This window comes from Botrytis cinerea, chromosome 5 (assembly GCF_000143535.2).
Source record: "Botrytis cinerea B05.10 chromosome 5, complete sequence".
Classification (NCBI taxonomy): Eukaryota; Fungi; Ascomycota; class Leotiomycetes; order Helotiales; family Sclerotiniaceae; genus Botrytis; species Botrytis cinerea.
Window position 1 is genome coordinate 2,055,763 of NC_037314.1, and position 26,176 is coordinate 2,081,938.

General features: G+C 44.8%; 10 protein-coding genes across 11 annotated transcripts; 6 read left to right on the top strand and 4 right to left on the bottom strand.

Annotated features, from left to right (window-relative positions):
- Positions 1–113: 113 nt before the first annotated feature.
- On the top strand, positions 114–3,500 carry BCIN_05g05980 (hypothetical protein). Its single transcript, XM_024693108.1, has one exon. It carries the CDS (start codon positions 1,700–1,702, stop codon positions 3,026–3,028), a length of 1,329 nt encoding a protein of 442 aa, XP_024548893.1. The 5' UTR covers positions 114–1,699; the 3' UTR covers positions 3,029–3,500.
- A 281-nt stretch (positions 3,501–3,781) lies between these two features.
- On the bottom strand, positions 3,782–4,641 carry BCIN_05g05990 (hypothetical protein). Of its 2 annotated transcripts, none has more exons than XM_024693109.1 (3): positions 4,520–4,641; positions 4,116–4,447; positions 3,782–4,070 (listed from the first exon to the last, which is right to left on the bottom strand). In XM_024693109.1, the coding sequence occupies exons 1-2, from the start codon at positions 4,570–4,572 to the stop codon at positions 4,174–4,176; spliced, it is 327 nt and encodes a 108-aa protein (XP_024548894.1). In that variant the 5' UTR covers positions 4,573–4,641; the 3' UTR covers positions 3,782–4,070; positions 4,116–4,173. The 2 variants fall into 2 exon arrangements, with proteins under 2 accessions (XP_024548894.1, XP_024548895.1); XM_024693110.1 differs by having other exon boundaries at positions 4,116–4,450.
- Positions 4,642–8,689: 4,048 nt separating this feature from the next.
- BCIN_05g06000 (hypothetical protein) lies at positions 8,690–10,185 on the bottom strand. The gene has a single exon (XM_001559574.2). It carries the CDS (start codon positions 9,973–9,975, stop codon positions 8,947–8,949), a length of 1,029 nt encoding a protein of 342 aa, XP_001559624.1. The 5' UTR covers positions 9,976–10,185; the 3' UTR covers positions 8,690–8,946.
- Positions 10,186–12,545: 2,360 nt separating this feature from the next.
- On the top strand, positions 12,546–13,202 carry BCIN_05g06010 (hypothetical protein). Its single transcript, XM_024693111.1, has 3 exons — positions 12,546–12,744; positions 12,823–13,097; positions 13,150–13,202. Exons 1-2 carry the CDS (start codon positions 12,695–12,697, stop codon positions 13,031–13,033), a joined length of 261 nt encoding a protein of 86 aa, XP_024548896.1. The 5' UTR covers positions 12,546–12,694; the 3' UTR covers positions 13,034–13,097; positions 13,150–13,202.
- An 829-nt stretch (positions 13,203–14,031) lies between these two features.
- Positions 14,032–15,940, top strand: BCIN_05g06020 (hypothetical protein). The gene is made up of 3 exons (XM_001559572.2): positions 14,032–14,483; positions 14,537–14,633; positions 14,701–15,940. Exons 1-3 carry the CDS (start codon positions 14,104–14,106, stop codon positions 15,685–15,687), a joined length of 1,464 nt encoding a protein of 487 aa, XP_001559622.1. The 5' UTR covers positions 14,032–14,103; the 3' UTR covers positions 15,688–15,940.
- Positions 15,941–15,972: 32 nt separating this feature from the next.
- On the bottom strand, positions 15,973–18,086 carry Bcmsm1. The gene is made up of 3 exons (XM_001559571.2): positions 17,879–18,086; positions 16,568–17,820; positions 15,973–16,511 (listed from the first exon to the last, which is right to left on the bottom strand). The coding sequence occupies exons 1-3, from the start codon at positions 18,057–18,059 to the stop codon at positions 16,206–16,208; spliced, it is 1,740 nt and encodes a 579-aa protein (XP_001559621.1). The 5' UTR covers positions 18,060–18,086; the 3' UTR covers positions 15,973–16,205.
- Positions 18,087–18,204: 118 nt separating this feature from the next.
- BCIN_05g06040 (hypothetical protein) lies at positions 18,205–19,327 on the top strand. Its single transcript, XM_001559570.2, has 2 exons — positions 18,205–18,384; positions 18,434–19,327. Exons 1-2 carry the CDS (start codon positions 18,339–18,341, stop codon positions 18,904–18,906), a joined length of 519 nt encoding a protein of 172 aa, XP_001559620.1. The 5' UTR covers positions 18,205–18,338; the 3' UTR covers positions 18,907–19,327.
- A 340-nt stretch (positions 19,328–19,667) lies between these two features.
- BCIN_05g06050 (hypothetical protein) lies at positions 19,668–23,456 on the top strand. The gene is made up of 4 exons (XM_001559569.2): positions 19,668–20,364; positions 20,411–23,097; positions 23,152–23,208; positions 23,264–23,456. Exons 1-4 carry the CDS (start codon positions 19,983–19,985, stop codon positions 23,297–23,299), a joined length of 3,162 nt encoding a protein of 1,053 aa, XP_001559619.1. The 5' UTR covers positions 19,668–19,982; the 3' UTR covers positions 23,300–23,456.
- A 206-nt stretch (positions 23,457–23,662) lies between these two features.
- BCIN_05g06060 (hypothetical protein) lies at positions 23,663–24,745 on the bottom strand. Its single transcript, XM_024693112.1, has 4 exons — positions 24,483–24,745; positions 24,336–24,432; positions 24,235–24,285; positions 23,663–24,163 (listed from the first exon to the last, which is right to left on the bottom strand). The coding sequence occupies exons 1-4, from the start codon at positions 24,516–24,518 to the stop codon at positions 23,802–23,804; spliced, it is 546 nt and encodes a 181-aa protein (XP_024548897.1). The 5' UTR covers positions 24,519–24,745; the 3' UTR covers positions 23,663–23,801.
- Positions 24,746–24,771: 26 nt separating this feature from the next.
- On the top strand, positions 24,772–25,915 carry Bcrpl38. Its single transcript, XM_001559567.2, has 4 exons — positions 24,772–24,979; positions 25,075–25,108; positions 25,280–25,411; positions 25,468–25,915. The coding sequence occupies exons 1-4, from the start codon at positions 24,950–24,952 to the stop codon at positions 25,521–25,523; spliced, it is 252 nt and encodes an 83-aa protein (XP_001559617.1). The 5' UTR covers positions 24,772–24,949; the 3' UTR covers positions 25,524–25,915.
- Positions 25,916–26,176: the final 261 nt, after the last annotated feature.

Here is a 26,176-nt window from a genome sequence, read left to right on the forward strand (position 1 = left end):
TCCATTGCAAGCCACAGATACTACACACCAGTTGCGCGATGGGCACAGTGGAGAATCTCCAGTGTACATGCATAGAAAGCCTGCAGTAGACATTCAAAAGAGAAAGATTGCACGGGAGAAGCTTAGACAAGCAAGGTATTCACGTTGATAAAACAATCTTGTTGGTTGCAGAGATAGCCCGTTAAATTGTGTGGTCAATTCGGAGATCGACAGCTTATTGCTTCTGTGTACGGATCCAATAGTGCCTGCCATATTTGTCAAGTATTTTAATCATTATTGGACATTAGCGATGGCATCCCAAAGCCATCTTCTCGAATGCATCAGTAATTAAGCATCGTTTCCCTTTCCGAGTAAACATTCAGGCGCTTTCGAGAGCCTACCTAGTGACAGTGATTGAGGCAATGCACATTGCCAAAACCAAGACCCTAGATGTATGCATAAAGTATCCCCATTCCTCGTTGCTATCGTGAGCATAGAGTCCACCCGCTAAGCAATCTCATCTTGCTGGAGCCGACGTAAAAGTCAGAGGGGCAATTGGAACAGTTCGAAGCTGGAGTTGCGAAATGCATATTGGGCCCTATACGTGCTAGGAAACCAGCCACAGCTTGACCCAAGCCCCAAATGTTGTAGGCAAATGGCATGACATACTTAAGACGCATTGCCTCTTGCTTGTGAGGCATTCCGAGGAAACTGCTGTATCAAGAACAAGAGCTCCTCCACTGCCAAAGCCTGGTAGAATGACGACGAGAGTTCCATGAGGCCATGAGAGCAATGCGCGTGACATGATGCACGCTCGTGCACAGATGAAAAGCGAAACGTTTAAAGCAAATCGCGGACCAAAGATATCTGCGGCCAGGCTCTTAGTACAGAGCTCTTGTAAGCATACATCGTACTAACACACACTGCGATTGTCAACACGCAGGAGTATGCAGGACTAGAGTTGTAGGCTGCATGCACAGCAATGGACTGCAAAAAGCAAGAGCGAATAATCGGCAGCATAGCTAAATATCAATTAGACTCTCGCGGTTACAAACCCAAAAGCTCTTGAGTTTGTGTTGTTGTCGAACTCAAAGTACACGGTAGCATATACGATAGCCATGGTTCGACTCGGAGTAGACGTGATCAGCTCGAAACTCTTAAAATGGCAGCATCCAGAGCACGATGCGAAAGCCTTTGAACGTTTTCAACGAGCACGATAGGTGGCAACAAAGCTCTTTCTGTTTTATATGCCTCCGTCGTGCTCCGTACATAATAAGTAATGTGTAGCTAAAATAAAAAGAGGAACTCGCTAATCGCAGTGCCTGCACCTGCCTCGAGCATCCAAAGGCTACTTAGAGAGCGCGGTACGTACTTTGTCCTTGTCCTTGTCCTTGTCCCTTAATAAGGCCCACTTCCAATTTCCCTTTCATCCCAATTTTATCTATACACTGTAACTGCAATCTTATTACATTCAACATCATCATCATTGGATCTTACCACCCAAAATACATATCAACACACTGCTTGCCTCGAAAGATCGATATTCTTCCTTCGACGTATCTCACAATCGTTCCTTTTTTGCAAGGCGGAGAGAGTATTCATTGCGCCATACATGATAGCTCCATACACATAGTCGCATAACAGCACACCTAGGTGGATAAGCCCCTCTTCTGTCAAGGCCTGCAGGGAGCTTAATGCCCAAACAGACAATGTCGTCAATATGAAGCTGGATTTTCTGAAGCTGGGTACTTGGAAGCCGGGCACCTGGAAGCTGGGCTTCGTCGCCTATGTTTCGACTTTCGTCATCCTCTACGTTATCATTGGAGGTCTACTCTTCGTCACTCCTCTCGATACCGTCGTCCAAGCCAAAGCGAATCATCAATTATACAATGTCTTTGTGATCCTTTCCTGCTATGGCGTCACTTTATCTCTGGCCTTCCTGCTCTTCGCGACGAGGATTTACACAAACAAGGAAATCATAAAAGCGATACCAAAAACATGGATACCTATCGAAGAAGGCGATGTCGACAAAAAAGTTCGAAAAATGATTGTGGCGAGCCTGGCGAGAAGTGCTACACTAGCATGGGATTCACGACCACGAATAGATCAGCATGCGACTGCACTAGTATCGGCGCAAGACACGCTAGGTGAAGCGACAATCGCTGCTGAGAATGGTCGCCCTGAGCGGGAAATGGACGAGAAGGGGTCTCATGGATCTACAACTGGTATATTAACGAAAGAACCCGTTTGGGGTCAAATTTCTCACGATGGATGGTCTTCCCCAACCGCCGCGGTTCTGCCAAACTTACAGTACATCACTGTAATTCTCGAGTTACCTCATTTGATCGAAGCAAAGGCCGTATCTTTAGCACCTCCTGACCCACAATCGTCGTCTCGACCGCCCATGCCTGATCTCAGAGCAGTGGATGTCCTTCAACGACCTGCGGCCATGTGTTTGCGCGATTACATTGGTCATCTATCCGGATTTGGCGTTGTCAACGATTCTTCGATCGCCACATCTTTTCTGTCAGCCTACGAGTACGCTCGGTTTTCCTCTAACGCTATCAGCGAAGTTGAATTTCGCGATCTAATGAAACACTTTGCAGAACTTCTTCGCAGTATGGAACCACTCAGTCCTGCAATAATGATGAGTCTAGCTATCGACGACCAAGAGAGCGATATCGACGGCGATGCGTCATCCAGTCCTACTCCGATCACGCCACGAAGCGGTTCCCTCGCATCATCCTTAAGGAGTTTCAGTATACATAGTGGCAGCGAAGGAACTATCCAAACAACTCGTTCTCGTAGATTTGGTACGGATCAAACAACGCCGAATCGGTCACATGCCGGTACAGCTTTTGTTGCTCCCCGAAGTACAAGGCCTCAGCTCCCTGGGTCGCAAAGTCGAACCAGGGGCTTTTATACTAGCAGTAGCTCAAGTTCCAGTTCTAGTATGAGATCTATAAGCCAAACAAGCGTGATCAAGTTGAGCAAAATTCAGACTGGAGAGTCATTACCTTATGAGTTAAATATACCCAGGGTGCGCTGATATATCAGTCGCCTTTTCCTTTTATTTTTTGAATCGTTATTAGCGTTGGAGTACGGGCTGGAACACATGGTCCACAACAGGAATGGGAAACGTCTAGATATATTCCTCTAATCTTCAATGATAATGTACAATTACTGAATCACCACATGCGAACTCTCCAATTTGTCTCCGCCTATTTCAACGTCTTCCTCAATCTGACCATACAGTAGAAAGCCTGCCATTTCTCCCTCATAGAAGCTAGATCCTCGTGGGATACGGAGAGGATATCATCACCATCCCCACTACTCATCTCCGATTTCGATCAGCAAACTCTTGAGCAGGTAGCGATTAAATCCAGAAATATTGTCGGAAATGCAAATGATTGCTTGATGTACCTTGCGACCGCTGGATCACCGAGTATTAGTTTAGTCGAGTCTATTTCCAGATGTATTTCAGCCTCAAAACCACTCCAGCAATTACTATTTTCTGTCGATCTGACTTCAGGGGCTGGTCGTGGATAGACAATCCGCAGCTATGATGCTCAACGGCCTTGCATTGCACATGCATGACGAAGCATACAGACAAAGCCACGTTTATGTGAAATCAAACACGGCACTTCTATTGGAAGAGTACTCTCGCTATGCAGGCAAAAGGGCAATGCTGTGCTGCCTTGGGAGCACGTGGGGCTAAGGGTACTTCTTGTTCCCCACGAAAGTTCGTGCCAGCTGAAGGCAGTAATCCCGGATCCGTGGAGGCAAAGCCCGATGTCCCGAGTGTAGTCAGCCTTATTGCTAACCATAGCTATATGCATGATTGGTGGTATGGAGGGACCAAAAGCTGCTATCCGCCGAGAGTTCTTGGCCGAAGTTTCATGTGTGTGGTAATCGTGTTGCTTGGGGTAATGAAGGGGTAAAACGTGGTGCAGTTGCAGTCGTATCCGATGATCTTCTGCAACCAAGAAAGAAACATGGCAGCCATGTGAATTGAAGGTGTTATTGCATATCCGGACACTACTAGCCAAGTGTCAACCAGTTTTCGATAGGTTGATAATTCGGCCCTTCTTCTATAATCCATCAGCACCGTTGATTTTCCTGGGGTCATAACATACATTCATCCCAAATTCTGACGCCTCTTTCCCGCTCTTGCATTTTAGTGTTATGTTCGGTTTATTGCGAGACGTGGCTCCAGGTATCATCGTAGCGTTCGAGATACTGTCTCATATCGGCTTTATGGGAGTTCATACTTTCCTTTGCTGACGAATGTTCGTATCCCGGGTTAGGATTTATAGGGTCTGCGGCGTATTTTGACGCTCTTTCAAATGAGTAATATCCCTCATCAATGGGTTGCGAGGGGGAAGTGTCTTGTGTTACATTGTCAGGTGAACTGGATTTTGTTCTCGATTGCGATTCCACTTTCTCCTTAGATTTCTTGGAACGAGAACTGCTTTCAGAAATGGTGAATGTTAGTGAGTAACTCTCCTGTATCTGGTGCGACTAACTTGGGGGAACGAACCTTTTGACAGATAGACGGTTGGTTTTTGTAGACCAAGTATCGGAGTGAGCCATTGTACTAGATGGAAGGCTCGGTAGAGCCTATGGGACCAAGAAGTGGATAAAGACACGACTGTAATGGTCGAATTGTTTTTGTATTGTTCAGAGACTGGTTGTGAATCGAGTATGAATGGCAAGAAAAAGTATCTCGATGAAGTGGGAACGACCATAATTTATGTATCATGGAGCCTCATAGCAAGAACAGATTCATACCGTTCATGGTTTGCAAAAACCTCATACGGCCAGACTGGGTCGTGCATCGAATGTCTGTAAGCAAAAACAAGATACATTAACTCATTTTGAACCCCAAGCTCAGAATGCATGGTTACTTGATGATGAAACCAGTACTGGGCTCAAGGATCATTGTGGGGTCGGCAGGCCAAACAGCTCTCAAGTGAGTAATGGAAAGTAGAAGTAGTGAACCCTCTTACTCAAATCCATCGTGGAAACTTCTTCGCACTCATTAGCCAGGGTCTAAATAGAGACCGGGGATTGAAAATTCCCCTGACCTTGACATCACTCGCAGTAGTGGTCTCCGAGGACAGATTCCAGAAGGCTTCAAAGATTTCAGAGTTCACTAGATCCTTCGGACATGACTTCCTTCTTCGGTAATATGGCAGCGGCTTCCCTTCCAACGTTCTTACATGGGTCATATATTCGAATGTATTGATGCAGACCAATCAACCAATCATCTCACCAACAACCCTGCTACATAAATGGCGTATCTACCGACGCATATCAGGTGCCGCAGTTTCTAGAAGCCTTCCATGCCTTATGTATGGATGGATCACCGGCTAGGATACCCGTTATCAGCAAGTCCGTAGTCAAAGGACAGAATCTTGGTTCTTGAACCATCGCGATATTCGAATTGGTCGGTGTTTCCACACATGGGTTTGACTTCCACAACGATTTTGGGTCCATATCTTTTTGTGAAAAGCTAAAATTCATGGATCTCTCGAGCATCCATGCCAGGTCTATACGAACTCTGCTTTATCAGAGGGAACCAACTGCAGCGCCCAACCCTGGCCATCAAGCGCCCTCAATCGTACGCACCTACAGCAAACGAACGCATCCTCCTACACGTGCATAGATCAGCGACCGGGGTAATGCTGCTTTAGTTTAACTGACAATTGCGATCCCTACAGAGTAGCCTCTATGCCAAAACGTCGATGCGCTTTTTTGACACCTTTGACATAAGTTGATGGGTAAGTTATCCAGGGTAACTTCCACCCCTGTTGGTGTTCGCATTGCTTGCTACCTATTCGTTTTTTGACAGGCAGACGCGGTTAACGCATATCTTGCTGGAGCATTCAGTAGTGATTTCTTGTTCTGAATTCGACGACTAGGATAAGCTAGTCTATGTGTGTTGGCATGGCTTTATCTACATTCATACGTAATCCTGGTCTCTGAAGGCTATTGTTTCGTCAGAAACCTTTACATTTCAGGTCGTCATCCTAGTGGTTGAAATACTTCCATATTGGCAATATGCATGAAATTATAGAGGATTTGGCTTTGTCAACTTCACTCGAGAAAGGGGGGTGGGGGTGGTGGGGGTTACCGCAACCTCATCAGGAAAGTGAATTCAACGCAGAATACACAGTTACCTAGTACGTTATAGACTACGTAGTTTTAGGATCGATAAACCTTTGAGATTGAATCAATACCCATCACCGTCTTGAACGGTTATGCGGCTTTCTTCACGGGATGCCTTCCAAACCAAGAATTTGATCTAGCTACCTGTCCCAACGACTCGAAATCTTGGGATTGGCATGGATTACAGCCTAACATCACACACAACTTTAAGCCTCATCATCCTTCAAGTAGTGGGCGACTTTACCGCATGGAGAAAGCGGGAAAGGAGACAAGCGGCGACGACCAGGAAACTAGCCTCAATGACAGGGTACGCCAAGGATGCTCTAAGCTCGTTTGGACGATATGATCGAACTTTCAGTCATTTCGACCTTTTGGGAATCTTTGTTTTCTTTTTGTTTTCCAAATTGCTACATTGATGGAAGTTCTTCCAAGAATACAAGGCTTTCCAGAATTATAATGGCTCGTCACACTACTCTTTAGCCATGCGGCTTGCTCATGTTGTCTCACAACAATATCTCCACAACCACAAGGCTATCATGCACAATTACAGAATCGAGCATGTTAAATCCATATCTATTCATCTATTCACCACTCCAACCATACATAAACCCCTATTATCGACGGCATCCCCGAGTCCAACCTTCGTTGCCAAGATACTTCGGCTGCATCGCCGGTTTTTCCTACGTCTCGAACTCGTTTTCCCCCTTGTCCCTCTCCGATTGTATCTCCTCGCATCATTAGTTTTCAGCTGCTGTCATTCATCGCATATGTCCTTCCAGGCTCGAACGATCACATCTTAAAATATCATTCATCGTCCATTCATCGTCGACATCAAAAATGATCACTCCTTCACATAATATGCATGCCCTCACTAATCCACCTCATGCCCCAAGATTCAATTCCGAACTACAAGCAGGTAGATGTGCATCAGCGGCAAGCTCGTTCAAAGAGGAAAATTACCATCTGCGGTTCGTATCCGAGGTGGGCATCTCATACTCGTTTCAGCCTTATTAGCAGTGGCGAACGTTGCTGCATCGTGCATATAATATACATACACATACACATACACATACACATTGCATACTTACCGGGTACAAATAACCCACTTTCTAGAAGAAATTTGGAACATTCCATAATCGCATCGGTTACAACTAGGTGACTATGTAGGTAGTTTCCCCCCAACCAATCGGTAATCAATCCTCACGGTCCGATCGTAAGATGTTTGTTATTGGACAGACATCACAAGACAAGACACAAGGCACACTTAGTTACTTGACATTCTAAAAATAACCCATCATATCAGTGTCGTCTCATCTTTCATCTATCTCATCGTCTCGTCATTCTGTCATTTTTGGAAACATCTTGGACCTATTTTGTTCTTGACACTCTGTTCGGTTCCATTCAGTATAGTATAATCCTACCGACTAAGAAGAAGATAACTTCGACCCCATCTTTCTTCTCAATTCCTTGTCGCCTGTCCTCAGATGTAGACTGAAACTGCACGCTTGCATCATCAATCCGCTTCTCGCTAGTGTACTTTTTCGGTCGCGCATCCCCTTTTCTTTCTCTTTCTCTTTCTCTTTCTCTTTCTCTTTCTCTTTCTTCTTCTTCTTCTTCTTTTCCCTCCGTCCGGCGATGGAAAATTAGAAAGAAGACTACTGGCGGGCCGTACCGTAGATATGGATGGGATTTCGGGGCCGTGAGATCTTGGACCCCGCGATCGGTGAGGGGGGGGGGTGTGTATTCTGAGATACGAGAGACAGAGAGAGGAGGGCGGGGGATGCGTATACGAGGATGGGAATGGCCTTTTTTTTTTTTTTTCTAGTTGGGTTTGTTTCGTTTGTTTCGTTTGTTTGGGTTGGGTTGAATTGGGCAACTTGGGTTGGGGAAGTAGGTCATACATACATAGGCGAGCAGAAGTTTGGACCCCAGCTTGTTTCGGAATTGCAGCAGAGTGTGAAATTTATGTATGTATCGTATATGTATGTATGTATGTATGTATGTATGTATGTATGTATGTATGTATGTATGTATGTATGTATGTATGTATGTACTCCTGTATGCTGATCGTGGGGGAAATCACTAACTGTATTTCTTGTCTTTTTTTATTAATTTTTTTTACTTTGCACCTACCTACCTTGTGTTTGCATGCATACATACATACATACATACATACATATATGCAGGTACGCGGTGAAAATTGGTAGTGTAGTGCTGGATAGCTTGTCTTTCGTTCATTCATTCATTCTTACTTGTGGATAAAATGGGAGGTGAAGATGTGTGAGCGTATACTTGGATGGGATGCGTGGGTGGGGGATGGGGGCCAGGATGAGGATGAGGATATCGAATTACTCATCATGCGAATGCTGCGATCTGCGAGTGAGAATTGGATACCTATGCACGTACGCTATGGTATGGTATGGTCAAGTGAGACACGTAACGTAAATCGGGTAGCTGGATCCGGGGACATTGGGGATGTGTGTGAATCCATCCATTTTTCTCAAGGGGGAAAAATCGGTACGCTCTTGTGGTTCTCACCTGGAAGGAGGGGAGGGGGGGGGAGGAAATACCCTCTTATTACATCTACATGTAGCGTGTATGGATATATTTTGCTTACTGCTCGCCCTATCTAAATAGGTACACATGAAGAAAAATCACACATTTCCCCCTGCGCTCCTAGCGAAAACGATCACAGCAGGTATTGATACATGATTAAATTTTCTTTCTTTTCGTAGCAAGACCCCAGATTGGATGATTGAATATTGTAATACAGGATGTGAAACAGAAGCTACTATTTTATGGAATCGCGACGCTCTTCTTGGAGTTCGGTCCTTTGGGCAGTGCTTTTGGCTTCTCTGCTGATTTTTTATCCACGGGCTTTTTGGGTTGTGGTTTTTTCTCCTCTTCCTCTTCTTCTTCTTCTTCTTCCTCTCCCTCCTCCTCTTCTTCTTCCTCGGAAGATGATTCTCTTCCATCAGTTGAAGTTATATCTTCTATCACATAACCATCATCATCCTCGTCGTCGTCATCGTATTCCTCCTCGCTACTAGACTCCTCTTCCTGTACGAGTTGCTTTTTTGTTGGTTTTTGCTTTTTTCCCACCTCTTTCTTGGGGGTTTGTTGTTTTGGCGCCCCAACCTTACTCTTATTCTTTGTTGTCGTAGCACTCTTTTTGGGTTTCGGTTTTTCTTCTACTTCCTCCTCCTCCTCTTCCTCCTCCTCTTCCTCTTCTCCCTCGCTACTCGTATACTCTCCACTAGTGTACTCCTCACTGTCAGTATAATCTTCCTCGCTATCCTCCTCGCTTTCCTCCTCACTCTCCTCACTCTCCACCTCCTGCACAATCCTCCCCCTCCCTCTACTCTCCAACGCATCATTCGCAACGCTCGCCATAATCCCATTCAACCAGTTCTCCGTCCCCTTCCCCACCCCTCCTTTCCCAAAATTATTCCCCAGTCCATTTCCATTCCCCACCACATTCTTGCTCGGCTCACACGTCATTCCCAAAATCGTCCCCTTTTTCCTACTTCCCCCCTTTTTCGTATTTTGTATCGGCTTCACAGTAGGCCCCTGGACTTGTACCCATCCTTTCCCCTTTCCATTTTTCTCATAGATACTTCCATCCTCCAGGACTCTTCTTCCCTTTCCATCCCATCGTCGTGTTTCCTCAATGATGGGTTCTCCAAGACGTTGAGTACGTTTTGTACGTGTAGTACCGTCTTTGTTGATGGTTGTTTTGGTTTGATATGCACGACCCCAATCATCTCCCGATGCTGTGGAGGAGGTAAGGGCAAATGATGCCGAGGTATTTAGTGTCAAGGGCATTTTGCGATGATCTTTCGAGGAGGTTTGTTTGTTATCTTTATGTAAGTTTGGATGAAGAGAACATCAGAAAATTTCAAAGTTAAAGGCTTAGTATGATCTTGATATATGGACATAAAATCAAAATCGTATGTTGGTTTTTCTCGAAATCAAAAACAGGATGACGAGGGATTTGACGTCATACTGTGAAGTCATGATCACGTGTCGGATGCCACGTCTTTCGCGATCATGATTCAGGTTTTGTTGCATTGATGGCTTGATGCGATGTATTTGATTTGATGTTTGAAAAACATGTGAAAATGGGAACATGCAGCGATACATACGCACTCACTTCGTACTCGACATTATTCCAAGCAGCAAACTAGTAGTTGGTACTTAGTTGTTAGCTACGGAAACCATCAACCGACCGTTTATTTCATCGCGTGTACACTGTGCTAAACTAATCAGAACAGGTCTCGACGATGGATCTTGGCATGTCGCAGACAACAAGTGCCGTGGGGTAGTGCGAAAAAGAGTACCGATGGTTACGTTTGTCGGCTGCAGGAACAAAAAGAATGGGTACGAAGGTACGAAGGGACGAAAGTCCGACCTACCAGGTACCTCGATACTTGTTAGATCCAGCAAACACTCGGTACGTTTTCAGACGAGAATCTCGAATCTCGAATCTCGGATCAATTTCCACAAAGAGGTCACTTTGAGGCGATTCTTGATGAAGTTTGTACTTGTTGTGCGTGTTGTGCTTGTTGTTTGTATGAGCTGTTTCTTGGCGCTCACTGGTCCTACTCGGCATATGTATTCTCCTAAAAATCTAGACACCTCCCTCCTCCTTCTTTGCCGTCGGATCCAGGAACAGAAGTGATCGGGAATAGAAAGGAAATAGAGAGAAGAGAGAGAAGGCAGAGAAGACGGATAAGACGGAATGGGTAGGGCGTTTGTGTTAATCTGCAGAGTGGGGGGTTTCGATAAGTCTAGATCGTAGCACCCGGTCTTCAGTCTAGACTGCGGTTCGACCATGAGAGATTATCTATCATTGAATTCATATGCCGAGCTGGATCAACCTACTTGGCGCATGGAATCTAATCAGACGATCGCATTCTAGATTGCAATCCGGATGGTTACAACCCACAAGGCGATGGATGCCTTTGATCATACCTGAACGAGTAACCAAGGGCAGACCTCTGAGGCGTATTTCGTTAAGATTGTCCCAAACTCCAAGCCGGCGGTAGATTGAATGATGACATCTTGACCCAAAGCCGAAGGAATGAGTCTAGACCTTTGCGAAACCCTACCGGAACCTTAAGCATACCACGCAACTGTCTACGAGGGATTAATCAATACCTATCAACGGAACGGGTGGCTGCAGAGGTCCAGAGCGCTCCCTCACGATACTGCGTTGCGCCTTAGATCTGGAAAGCTGAGAGAGAATCAACCTGATTGGACACTTCGAATGATAGGGCAATGCAGATGCGCTGATGGAGGGAGGTATGAGGGGAGAGTGAGGAGAAGAGCATGATGGCTACTTGCAGACAATCTAGTAAGGTAGTAAGTATTATATGGGAATCTAAGACTAAGCTCCTTTGAGTCAACCATAATCATATCATGTCCGTGCCTCCAAGATCGTCCATTTCGCTGCAGACCCTGACCTGTCAATTGATTCAACAATTCGAATGTTCTGGCCAACGCCCATGGGCAACGCCTTGCTTATTCGATGATGAACTTTGGCTGGGACGAATCAGCGACCGACTTTTGCGATTTTATCTTTATGTCTATTGTGACCTAACGCTCACAAATGTGCCTAATCAGATGAAAACCCTGGCTCGATCTCTCATTGACATCAATAGCAACATCGTATCTCCATAGCGAGGACTAGACGCCGAGGCGGATCGCAATCGAACCAACGGTCTGGATTGCTCCGAGGTTGTCTACAAATGCTGTACAAGTGACTCTTTATATTATCATGTCTTCGCGCACTTGGATGTGCAGGTCACGCTCTCCACGGGCGATCTGCACATGAGATTGCTGCATCAGGACCTTGAGGATACGAATCAAAATGCACCGAGCTGCTCAGCCTTGTTTATGGCTCAGGTACTCGCAGCTTCTGCGAGTTAAATTGCAACATACCCAGCAAACGCGCAACAGACCGATCCAAATTCAGAAGCACCCGGGCCGCACAGCGAGGGTCGTAAGTAAGGTATCCTTTCTAACCAAATTTCAAAACGCCCGGAATACTAAGGTGTCTTTCGGTAATTGGCTGCAGTTCGTTGAAGCTTCGCCCATTCGTCTAGAGTAATGCTATTCCTTGGCGCTCCATCACAAATGGCGAACGCTGTATCGAGACGATGGAACGGAGACGAAATGTACAGGAACGACCCGTCACCGTCCTCGCCGGCCAATGGCAAACGGTCAATGTTCTTTGGCAATCTTCCTTCGGTACTGGATAGAGTCAGAGAGAGAGAGAGAGAGAGATGATGTCTGTCACCAGCCAAGTCATTTATTCCGCCGACTTGCGAAATGTCTATATATCAGTCGGCATCCGCCCACGCCTTTTAAACAACATCATTGTTAAAACAGTCGAGAAGAGCTCTATCCAAATATCTTTATTTTGTGTTCTTCTATCCAGATACTCACTCGTGCGACGTGTATCGCACCATAACACTTCTTGACTTTCAACCATAATTCCTATCGGCCTTACAGAATCAAACTTTTTGATCACTTGACAGCCATGCCTCAATCCTTATCGTCCTCTATGCAAGGCTACTATGGATCGGAGAAGTAAGTCTCGAGTTCTCCGTTTGTCCGATGGATTGATGGATTATCATTTAGCCGAATTGTGTTTAATTATTTTCATAGAATTGTCGATGAAACCAAGTCACATGTTCCTGCTGCTACCAAGCAACAAAGACCTCCACCTCCACCTCCACCTTCATACAACCTTCGCCAATTCGAATCCGTCAACGAGGCACCTCCATTGGCCTTCCGGAAGCCAATCCCGGTCGCCGAACGTATTGTCAGCGCGAAAGATGCCATCAAGGATTTTGATGGAAAGATGAATAAAGGCTAGACGGCTCTTTTCCAAGAGATTCAAATAAGGGCAAGGCTGGTGCAACATCTTGTCATACGTTACTGTAATGTGCAATTGCCGACATTCAGCCTCAAGTCGGTTGCTAATTATTATAGAGCTCACCTGATCTCCTGACGCGTCATTTTCTCGAGACTAAGAAATCGTTCTACTGCTGTTCTCAAAGTTACCAGATCTTCTTAAAGTTAAAAGAGTGTCTACTTGAGAGTACTGAAGTTGTGTTTCGATACTCGCTCGATTGTTTGTAGGGTGTTAGGCACTGGACCTGAGTGATTGCATTCCTCTATCGATGTTCACATCCTCGATAGATCGGATCCGGTACCACTTATCGAAGCATTCAAGCACCAAACTTCAAGTGGAGTGATAGCCACAGATACCCCATTTGACACCGGAATCTACGCACCGAGATCTACAACTGAGGAGAGATATCTTCACAAGACGAAATGCGGGGTAACAGGGTGTCGAGTTTATCCATCCTGGACGGTTATTGTATTGCATTTTGCCACAAGTAGTACGTCGTTGTTGAAGTTTATTTAGAGGTTGCGGGCCGTTAAGTTGTTTTGAATATGGAGAAAAGCTTGTTTCGTCCAATAAATGGGATCCGAGTTTGGATTGAATCCACCCCTGTAATAGGTCAATTTGTTCCCCACAATCGATCAAATAGACGAGATCTATGCCAGGTCAGGGATTTCCGCCGTCTTTGAAGTACTTTAATTTTATTCCACACTACCCAATTCATGTCCGTTGCTCCACTGTTCTTCGCATAAGCGCTCCGGATATATTAGATGTTCACCCAGTATGGAAAAATACAATGCCCCTGGGGTCATTTATCCGAAACAGGCAAATTTCGTTTCGCCATGTTTCCTTAAAGCGATCCGTAAGATGAGTTTACTTGACGGGGCGTTTATGTACTCCTCGAAACTTCCACGGCAAGCGAATATATATAACCGTTCTGTTTCCCCCAATTCCTTTTCTCATCAGCATTCCCGAGTCAGGCTACTCGAAAGTTACACTCTTTGTTATTCCTTTCGTATCATACCTTTCCATTCAAAATGCATATATCAAATCTTATAACTCTTGCTATCTTGCCTTTAGCTTACGGTCAGCTTGATACGCTTGCCAAGGCTGCTGGCCTCAAATACTTTGGTTCCGCCACAGACAACGGCGAACTTACTGACACCCAATACACCGCTATCTTGTCAAACAACAGTCAGTTCGGACAAATCACACCTGGAAATACACAAAAATGGCAATACATAGAACCCACCCAAAACACATTCAGCTATACCAAGGGAGATGTTGTTGTTGATTTCGCAGAGAAGAATGATCAAATTCTGAGATGTCATAACTTGTGTTGGTATAATCAATTGCCGTCATGGGTTACTTCGGGCACATGGACGAATGAGACTTTAATTGCGGTCTTGAAGAACCAGTTAGTGGCCTTGTGCAGTTCTTCTTAGACATTCAAATCTAATCATATCGCAGCATTAAAAATGAGGTAACTTACTACAAGGGCAAATGCTACGCCTGGGATGTCGTCAATGAGGCATTCAACGATGATGGTACCTGGAGATCATTTGTCGTAAGTCTTCATCATGATCCTTGTAACTTTTAAACAAAACCCCAGTATAGAAACTGATCCATCCAAGTTCTATGACACCATTGGTCCTGAATATATCCCAATCGCATTCGAAACCGCAGCTCTCTACGACCCAGATGTCAAGCTCTACTACAACGATTACAACATCGAGTCTTCCGGTGCAAAGGCAACCGCTACCCTCAACCTCGTTAAGTCTCTCCAAGCCCGCGGTATCAAAATCGACGGTGTCGGTCTCCAAGCCCACTTCATCGTCGGCTCCACCCCCAGCGAATCCGCCCTCGCTACCACCCTCAAATCCTTCACCGCTCTCAATGTCGAAGTCGCCTACACCGAACTCGACGTCCGCTTCAGCTCTCTCCCCCCCACCACCGCCGGGCTCGCCCAACAAGGTGTCGACTACGCTAACACCGTCAACGCCTGTCTCAGCGTCGACGGCTGCGTCGGTATCACCATCTGGGACTTCACAGATGCGTATTCGTGGATCCCATCGACCTTCTCTGGCCAAGGTGATGCCTGTCTCTGGTACGCTAACTATACCGTTCACCCCGCCTACAACAACGTAGTTGCTGCTCTCGCCGCCGCAGCAGGCACAGTCGCCCCCGTTACTTCTACTATTGTTTCTGCTACATCCACAGCGAAAGTAAGTGAATCCAGTGCGGTTTCTACTAGTCCATCTGCGCCGGCCGTTTTGATCTCTAGTTCTGTTTCCGTTTCTGCAGTTGTACCTTCTGTCTCTTCAGTTGTGCAAGTTGCCAGTTCTTCTGTCCTCTCTTCTGCGGCTGTTTCCTCTGCTGTCTCTGTTCCTATTTCCTCATCTCCTATCCCCTCAAGCAGTACACTAAAAAAATGCACAAAGACCCTCTCTTCCACCACCATCACAAAAACCACCTCTACAGCCGCAGCTTCGGGAACTGGCGCCGCAGTCGCTCTTTACGGACAATGTGGCGGCGTGAACTACAAGGGAAGTACCGTGTGTGCGGCCGGCGCGACCTGCACCGCGCAGAATGATTATTACTCGCAGTGCATTCCGGCATAGGGGGACTGAGGATGTGTGGAAATGTATATACGGGTGAGAAGTGAAGATTGGATAGTGAGATGTGTATACGTGTGGAGAAGGAAAAGAAAGAATGCGTATGTTCTTTGTATATAGCTTTTAGTTTGTGAGATATATTTTAGGAAGGTATTGAGAAAGATTGTAAATAAGATGTCCGTTTTAACCTTCTATTCCTAGTCGGCATTATGGCACCAGCGACTATGTACCTTTCGCGCTCAGGGTAAATATAGCTTCATTGATAGATGTGTTTTTTCTGGTCGCAAATCTTGAAATGTATTTGATGGTTTCTTTTGGAAAAGTTGACAGTACCTTACTTATATTGCCCCGCGCTTCGAATTAATTCGGTTTAGATCAACATGACAGACCCAACGAAAAGTAACGTCTGAAATCTAAATCTTGAACCAATAATTTGCCTGGAAGTAGAGTGGCGATATTTTTTTAATGCCATACGGGTATATTCAAATAAAATACACGACGAAAATCCCAAGCTAAATAACGAATCACTTCTCGATAGCCAGAGGAGGAAATAGCCCATCCCACGCACCCTTGCCTAAAGGAGCCTGCGCATCACCATATGAAGGATCGGCGCCCAGTATGGCATATTCATATGTTCGACGCTCTGGTAGCACACCAATCATATCGAGCAATAGCGATGCCTTTTCCGGCATGTATGGCTGGAGAAGAATCCCAACTATGCGGATTGCTTCTGCGGAATGATATACAGCGCTTATGAGTCTTTCTTTTGCTTCTGGATCTTCGGATTTGGCGAGACTCCAGGGTGCTTCGTGTTGGATGTATTTATTGGTCTGATGCATTGTGATTAGTATTGTGGTTTATGGAAATATATAGATGATGTACTTACTTCATATACAGTATCCATGATAACATGCAAAGCTGCTCCTGCATTTAGCTCTTGCATTTTTTCATTGGCCTTATCACGGACACTGTTCAGGAAATCTATCTGCCGAATAGTTGTACTATTTGAATTGTTCGATCCTTGAGAGTGTGTGGCTTCCACACAAGAACGAACATTCCAGACTTTCGGTCTGGTTAATCGACTGACGAGATTACCTAGGCCTTGCTGCAGTCCTTTCTTGTATCTTTCAACGATATATTCATTGCCGTAGTCGGAGTCTTCCTTGATTCCACCATCGTGAATAAGGTAGTATCGCATCACATCGACCCCAAATCGATCCATTGCAAAAAGCGGGTTGACAACATTTCCTATCGACTTGGACATCTTTTGATTGTCCATAGTCCAGTGGGCATGAGTCAATATTTGCTTTGGTGGTGGTAGATTTAGAGCGAGGAGAAATGCTGGCCAGTATATGCAATGAAATCGAACAATATCCTTTCCAATGACTTGTACATCTGCAGGCCATCCTCCTGCGGTTTCCTTTCCTGGCGCCCATGGATAGCCGGCCTTTGTAATATAGTTCACAAGCGCATCGAGCCATACGTATATAGTCTGAGTCTCATCGTCTGGAACTCGAATTCCCCAGCTTAATCGATCATAGGGGCGGGATATTGAAAGGTCTTCTAATCCCCTAGATACTTGGTTGACAACATCCTTCATTCGAGTCAATGGAACAACAAAATCGGGATTCTTTTCATAAAACTCAAGCAGTTGATCCTTGAAAGCAGACAACCGGAAATGATAGTTCTTTTCCGATGTCCATTCAACCTCTTTACCAGTCTCTTGAGAAGCAATGAATGTCCTCCCAGTAAAGGGATCCAGTCTCTTCTCAATAGCTGATTCCGGATAGAAAGTTTCATCACTGACACAGTACCACCCTTCGTGTTTTGACTCGTAAATATATTCCCGCTCCCTCAGCATATACCAAATATATTCAACTGTCTCTTTGTGATCCGGATCAGTCGTGCGCACAAAATGATCGTTTGAAAGTCCTGCTCGCTTTGCCAATTCCTTGAACGTCTCAGCGCCAATATCACAAAATTCTTTGGGCAATGCTCCTGCTTGCGCAGCAGCTCGTTGGATTTTCATGCCATGTTCGTCCGTTCCGGTACATAGGATTGCTGTGTTGCCCTTCAAGACCTGCCATCGTTTGAAGACGTCCGCGAGGACCATAGTGTATAAGTGACCAACATGAGGTGCTGAAGATGAACCAATTAGCTCAGAATGCTGCGCTGGCGCAAAGTCATTCAGACTTACCAGCATTCACGTAGAAAATTGGTGTGGTCACATAGAATGGCTTCTTCGATTTCGTTTCGACAGAATAGCTGGCTTTCGGTATGGGTCTTGCCCTACATGAGCTGCAAACCCAGCCAGCCCTCAATATTGATCTAGTCCTGGACTGCAGAGAGCCCCGCAGTAGAGGATTGAGGCCATACATTTGGACGAAACGCGCTGACTGGGACTCAATTTAGCATGATCCAAGACAAATACTAAGGTTGCGGGAAAGCGGCGCTGCGGCCGCCTTTCCGCCCCCGCATTTTCTCAAAACTATAAATCCAAATTTCACTTCGTGCGTCATTCTTGACTGAGAATGACAAAGACGCGCTCTAGAGAATCGTCGGATTGTTAAATTTCAAATAATCTTTTCTTTTCCAACATACTGCGATCTATCCTCTTTCTTGGATATCCGCCATTGTATATTATTGTGCGACTCATCATGTCTAATCCTACAAAGGACATCCAAGCCGAGTTGGCTACAAAAGGTAGTTTTGCCTTTATTCTTTGATGGAACATCATCCTAACTTGCTCCAGCGGCCGACATTTTTGTTGAAAGTTTCTACGAAGCTCTGAATAAGCCCAATCTTCGCTCAACCATCACATCCTTCTATATCAAGCCTTCCGCTTTGGCCCCGGCCGAAGCATCCATAACCATTAATGGAAACATCTTACCAACACCCTCCGCCTTCCAAGAAACGTTCGAAAATAAGATAGGCAAAACCTTGTATGAAGCGCAAGCATATGATGCCCATGTCATAAACTCAAACTATAATATAGGGGTTGAGGAAAGTAAGCTTGGGCCGGATAAGGATGGGAAGAAAATCAGTATTGCTATTATGGTTAGCGGACAAGTGAAATACACGTCGAAGAATGGGGACGAGGGAGAAGAGCGAGGTTTTATGGAGAATTTTGTCTTGGTTCCCAATGTGGAGGCTAGAAATCCAAAGGCGCCGAAGGGGATTAAGAAATGGTTGATTCAGAGTCAGATATTTAGATTGGTACTTTGAGGTTTCGAAATCTAAAGAGTACGAAGGAAATATGGAAGATGGGATGGAGAAACCTATTCCAAACAGCAGGTTAGAGAGCGTTCTCTACGGAAGCAGCATTGCTCAGCGAATCGAAGAAATGCCACCCTACGGAAAACACTCATGGTCGGTCGACCCATTGCCGATTCATTTGGGGCACTCCTCAAACATCTCAGATTTGATATCAAATCTAGTCAGATGACGAGACCCTGAGATAGTGTCAAAGATTCGGCGATGGAAATTCTATATCTCTATGCAAAATTGTGGGTCGACCTCTTAGTAGAGACTCAGGCAGTATCCTTGAGAAGAGTTGCAAATCTACAAGTTGAATCACGCATTCGAAGTTGAGAGTATATGGGCAATATGGTATTAATACAATAAGGTTGCTAATTATCATGATGCATAAAAAACCACTTTTGAACAACAGTGATATGTGAGTGCATACAAAACATCTTCGGTTCCTTCCCGAACATTCTTCGTAGGAAAATATTGAAATCGGGTTGTCTTATGAGGGGGCATGAAGAACGTTCTTTATACTCATCAGTATCTAATATCAAGTCATACTTTTAGAAAACTCGCAAATTTATCTAAATCCAAGCCCTTCAAGCCATTCATGTTGCATTCCCGTGTCTTCGTATTCACTTTTGGCTGCAGTTTTCATCCTTTAATAAACTCTGCTCTCGGCTACTATCCATTCTCAGCAACCTTCGTCCCCACAACAACTACTTCCTTCTTTTACACCTGTTGATCACTTTCCATCCAGAATCGTATCAAAACTTGTGGATTCAAATATCTTCAAATCACTTCAACTACAATTGCTTCTTGCAAATCTGCAATTATTAGTACCTATCTACTATTTGAGTTCGTCCCCTCACGATCTGTCTACCTTTCAAGGCTTTTTTGCCTCTTCTTCAACATCCTTCGATCCCATCAACTACCTTCAGGTCCGACTTTCGATCCAACCTTACCAAGAAAATCAACATTGCCCCTCTCACCAAGGTTTCCAAGACATGAAAGTACAGAGATAAATTTATAAGACTTTCTCAATATCCATAAAAATGAAGATTCCACCTGGCTTGGTTGGCTTCGATGGGAAGGTTCTTAAGGGAGAAGTCTGCTTGACAAGCGGCAACTCAGGTACCCCAGGCAACCGGACGAAGCTCCTTGAAGAGGGGATGAAGCGCGAAGGCAATCACTTCACCTGCTACACTTTAACCGCAGAAGATGATGCCATTGTACCATACTTCAGCATCAGCTCAGGTGAGGTCGAGTTCGCTGACGTTGTTGTCGATGGTATCTTAAGAGCTTCATACAGTAACGCGGGTGCTAGAAAGACTTTCAGCAAGAAGTGCGAATGGTTTGTTGGTCAAGTTAAATTGAATAACAGAATTTTCGACAGAACTTATCAGTTACAAATAGCAAAGAGAAACACCGAGAATAGTTAGTCGTTCTTCCTGATTGATGACCTATACTGACAGTGAACCAGCACGAAACGTCAAAGGTGGCGCACCCCATTCAGTCGGTAGCATCGAAATACAAATATTCCGCAAAGATCCCAATGCTCACAAAAAACACGCGACTGATTCTGATTCTGATGATTCCTCATCAGCATCCAAAGAAGGATCTCCAGATCTCGGCACTGCAGAACGTGCACCAACATTCGAAAATCATATCCATTGGTGGAATCTTAATCCATGTGTTGATGAAGACACCATTCCTTCTCCCCCCTTCGAAGTTGGTGGCGTTGGTTATAAGAAGCCTCAGAGTAATGCAAAGAGCCTCATTGTGCAGAAATGGCCCGGGGATTTTAAGGTTTGGGCTTCATTCAAATTTCTGCTCTTCTCTACCGCCAATTTCCACACATTGGGCTTCCTAGATACCCCTGAATATATTGGAACACCATGGAATGAGACAAGTACAACGCCAAAGAAGCTGATTGTAAAGGATGTATCACGAGCATCAAAGTCTACTTCGTTCATTGATCCCGATGTCGGCAGTGATCATGATGATGTTGTTGATACTGTTGAAAATATCGACAAGCCTGCACCTGGGATAAAGACTGAAATTGACGAGCCAGCAAAGAGTATCAAAGGCAAAGAAGTTACTAGGAAGACCACTCAGAGCAGTGCTTTTAGAGAAACCGAAGTTCCTTCTCAAGTGGTCAAGTCGATGAAACCAGTGGGGAAACAGACAGTCATCATCGAAGATTCTGAGTCCTCAGAAACCCTCGATGAAAGCCATACTAAGGTCAACAGAACTGTGTCAAAGCTTGCTCGTCCTTCAAAAGCATCTCAAGTTATTGACCTTAGCGGTGAAGATGACAGCGAAGCTACGGATAACTTAGTCATTGCACCAACTATTAAGATAGAGAAAGATGAGTTGACAGGTAATAGCATCGATCAAGGCAATGAAACTCATGCACACCGCAAGAAAAAGCCACTTTCTATGCCTGGTGTGGAAGGAGCTCCGGCAAGCAAGGCCTGGAACAATCGTGATCGTTCTTTATGGTACCAAACCAGAGGCTTAAGCTCAAATTCAGACAATCTTCTCAACCTCAATACTGATCAGCCCCGTGCCGAGGGAGGCCTCACCTTGTCAGACATATCTAAAGCTATATCTTTGGATAGCCTGGAGAACTTGAGTCGGCCCTCAGTGTCCTGTGTAATTGGAGAAGCCTCGGAGAAAGAAAATGTCACTCACTTTAAGCCACTTGAAACTCAGGTGGGTGGTTCATCCTGGGAGCCGTTGACCCCGCCAGTATCATCAAAGAAACCAGGTATAAAGCACTTCAACACTTTTGGAGCTGAAAGACGTATCTTGTTTGGAGATTCCAATGGCACAACGCAAATCGAATCAGCAGCTCGTATCATTCTCACTGAAGATAATTATAGCGACAATGATAGTCGCGAAGCGAGTCCCTCAGTCAAGCATGACCAGAGAGTTCCAGAAAATAAAGCTGAAGAATTAAGCCCACATAATCCAGAATTTACCTTGGAAACAAAAACTTCAAATATTGAGAAACCTGACCAGTCTTCAAACGTCAATAACACGGAAGCAAATCTTAACGAGTTCATTCACACATCGGCCCAGCCTGAAGATACGGAAATGTTTGACGCCATCGAAGCCGGACAGTTGCCAGCACCAAGATCGCCATCTCCTGAGGCTGTTCCTCAATCTACAGTCACAGGCCAAGATCAAGATTCTGTGAATAAAATCACATCGTCTCAATCTCAGGAATTGAACGCCTCACAAAATGGTCAAGGTAGCTCTGAGAAATCGACACAAGAAATACCTGAGAGCATTCTTGAAGGGATTGCGGAAGCTCAGAGACTTCAGAGGGCCAAACGATTCCCTTCAAGTGCTATTCCTGAAGTGGAAACTGAAGAATCTTTAGCTTTTCATCGATCCGAAGACTCATCAGGCACCGAGATGACCAATTCTGGCAACAATGAGCTGTGTTTAGAACCCAAGAAGTTTAACAGCAAACTCAATGATGCACCTGTCGGCATTGGAAACCAGCAAGATGGTCCACAAGACTCTCCTGCTGAAGCCGACGAGTCCACGATAACAGTCGCTACTACCAAACCAGCCAAACAATCCAATGCAAGAGCGCCGGCTACTGCCATACCCTCCTCTACTCCAAAGACACAGCCTACGTTGGCATCTAAGACAGCCACTGTCCAAAAGCCACCAGCTATAGCAATTGAAAAATCTTCAAATATCTCCACTCAACCCGAAAGATCTCAAGCCAAGTCAAAGAAGCCAACTTCAAAAGTTGAAAGCGATTCGGGTGCATCAACACAGCCTGAGAAACCTCAAGCCAAGCCAAAGAAGCCTGCTCCAAAGACCACCAAAACCTCAAGTGTCCCAAAGGCTGCAAAGACACCAGCACCTGCAGTTCCTGAAGAGCCCGCACCCAAACCCAAGGGCAAAGGTAGGGCGAAGGCTGGAGCAAATGATAAGCGAAAGGCTGATCAAATGACCTCCGCTAGTAATAGTTCAGGACCAAACAAGACGAATATATCTCCCGCTTTGAAGCAAACATCTAATGTTGAAGGTGCAATTGCCGTAGCAGAAGCACGAAAACAAGCAGCAATCGAGAAGAAGCAAGCTTTAGAAGAAAAGTTAGAGGCTATCCAAGTAGCGAAGGCGAATAAGGCGGAGAAGGAAGAGGTAAGATTGTGATACTTCGACTTTTTTTTGGACAATTGACTGACATATCGACAGGCTGATAGAATCAACAAAGAAGCACAAGCTTTTGAAGATGAAGTCGCCGAATTAGAAGTAAGGTTTTCACTCCCCCAATATGATAAACGTGTGCTAACCCATAATGTATCAGAAGAGAATTGCAATGGAACAAATGGATGACGAATGAGCTTACTCTATCAACTTGAAAGCACTTGCCGAACTGACGAGCTTGTGATGCAAAACCAATTTCTCCATCTTTTACAATAACCATATTCTATATCCGGGAATAGCTCGTTGTCATACACCGACTTCGAATTACACAACTTTCTTGCATTTCTCGCACATTTGCTTTGCTGATTATTCTGCGGATTTCGCAGGTGTTTATTGTTGCTTGATCATTTCCTAATCATTCTGCAATAACTACTTTATTTAAAGACGACATCAAGTTAGCTATTCTCTTTCGGCAGGCTGAAGCATCAATCAATATCTGAAATGGATGGCTGCCTTCAACAACTTCGAGAAACGGCAGAATATCCAGGCATACTTGTGCTGTGCCGCAAGCTTACCAAGGGTGTATCATTCCTACTATTTACTTTTTCTCTTGATCGTTATTCTATGTGGGCTGCAGCAAGCACAGTATGCATCAATTTATGGGCGTAGTTTTTCGCGGAATTTGATACCTTTCTTTTTCATGGTGGTAGCATTGGGATGTCGATCGAACGATTAGAAATTAAGAACATAGGACAAATCTGCATGACAAGAAGGTCATGAGGTTCAATGTTCATTAAACAACCCGGAGGAAGCTGTAACTTATGAAAATTTATCAGTATCAATGCGTGCTTAACTGAGCTGAGCATAAGTGACCTGACGCCTTCCCTAATCATAATCGTAATATCCGAAGTACTGACTCCAACGCCCGATTCTCCTGCCTGAAAAGACCGACAACTACTAGGTATCATGGCTTTTATGACTTTCTTGGCACTCGTAGATTTGCCTTTACCCTCTCTAACAGCTGCTCTTTGGTATCCTTGTGTTGTGGATGAAGATCTCTCTGTAGAGGAAGTGGTTAATTTCGATGAGTGATATATTTGAAGGAAAGGAAAAGAAGAGCTCCAAGAGTACTAACAGCCGCCAACCATCTGCGCAATTCCTCTCTCGACCACGTTTCTGGATCTATTGCGAGTTAATATCCGTTCATCAGCTGATAATTGGGTCACACGCACCACCGGTAGGATCTTCTTCCTTTGGGAACATATCAGTACCCCAAATGGACCAAGCTGCGGCTGCAGTTACAATGCCAGTGAAAGCTAATACTGCATTCTACAAATATCTTAGCAACTTGCTTGCAAAGTGATGGCGGACAAACTTACTTTGGAGCTAAGAGCTCTATCTAAAGGAGTAGGCATTGTTGATGGAGGGGGTGGCGTTGCTTGTCTGTTTGATATGGACAATGTTGTACTCTCAAATGTCTTTCTTTCTTCAGCACGACTTTTCTTTCAAAGGTATGCGAAACAAACAGATTTCAATGTCGTATCCCAATTACCAAATTTCAAGGACTTTAAATAGCTAATCATTCACGAAGAAGTGTTTGCCTAATGATCAGAGACCTGTCCTCCTCACAAGCCACAACGCCGTACGACTACTAACGCCACATTAATTGGCTCAAGCTCATGGATCTTATCAGCCAAAACCCTTCCATACAATCGTAACCGAGCTTGCTTACTAATCTCCACACAATCCCGATTTCCCACATCAACAACCTCATTATCACGAAGTTCCGATTCCTGTCATCAATTCCCGATTATCTCACCAATTCTCGACTAATCAATCCGTCAAAATGCCTCGCGAAATCACCGACATCAAATCCGTGAGTTGAATCCTTCTGAGGCGGGTAGTGGGAATGGAGAACGGAAAGAAGTTTTGAGGTCAAGTTTGAACAGAGGCTAATATTCAATCAAATAGTTCTTGGAGATTTGCAGACGCAAGGATGCTTCCTGTATGTGTTTATGTTTTCCTGTTATATCCTCGCCTTTCACAAGTTATCTTCGATTTCGAATACGGGGAAGCTTTGTTGGCATTTGAAATTGGGCTGTTGGGGTGGATGAATCTGCGGGATGGACTGGCGCAATCTACGAAGCCACGGAAATGCTAACATAGTACACAATAGCTGCCCGCATAAAGAAGAATGTCGGAAAGACCAGCGCCATCAAGATCAAGGTCAGATGCCAAAAGTACTTGTACACCCTTGTCCTTAAGGATTTGGAGAAGGCCGAGAAGTTGAAGCAAAGTCTTCCACCTAGTATGATCCCCTCAGTTCCTCCACTGAGGCCAAAAATATACTAACACATCCTTTAGACCTCACCATCGCCGATACCCCAAAGAAGAACCAAAAGGGAAAGAGAATCGCATAAATGGCTGAATATTAGGGTTAGATTATGGGTTCAAGCAGTGGATGAGACAATACAAACATTGATTGCACAGTCAAGATATTTTGAGCATGGTCGGCGTTTGCAAGATCGTAATGTGATATCCTACTTCCGTTCTGTGAAAAAAGACGAAGTGGGTTGCGAAAATGAGATAAGCTTTCGGAATCCAATTTTTGTGTTTGGTTGTCTAAGACAAAATGTGTATGGTTAATGATATGTGAACTGGACACCTTTTTTTTGGTCTAGATTGCCATTACGAATTGTCCTCAAGTATCTGCGGACCACTTGAGTCAAGATGGTAATGGAAGTCTGCTTGTACATCTTCCACCTTGGTTTCTTCCACTATTAACATTCATAATGGAAATATTTAGGGAGTAAAAGCTTTGCCCGCTTTGTCTGAGCTATCCATTCCTTCAACAAAAGACAAGTCAAGGGCCTTGTGGCGACTATCTGACTGCCTCTATGCCACTTCCACAGAAGATAGAAACTGGAATTGAGGATTGTGAGAATCAATCGTCTGATTGATTCTTTGTCTTTTGTTGCTTTAGAGAACAATCATTCTCTTTAGCACAGCATCCTTCACAAAGAATCTTAAATATAGTAACGTTCTATTCTTTGAACACTCACCAAGCTCGGTG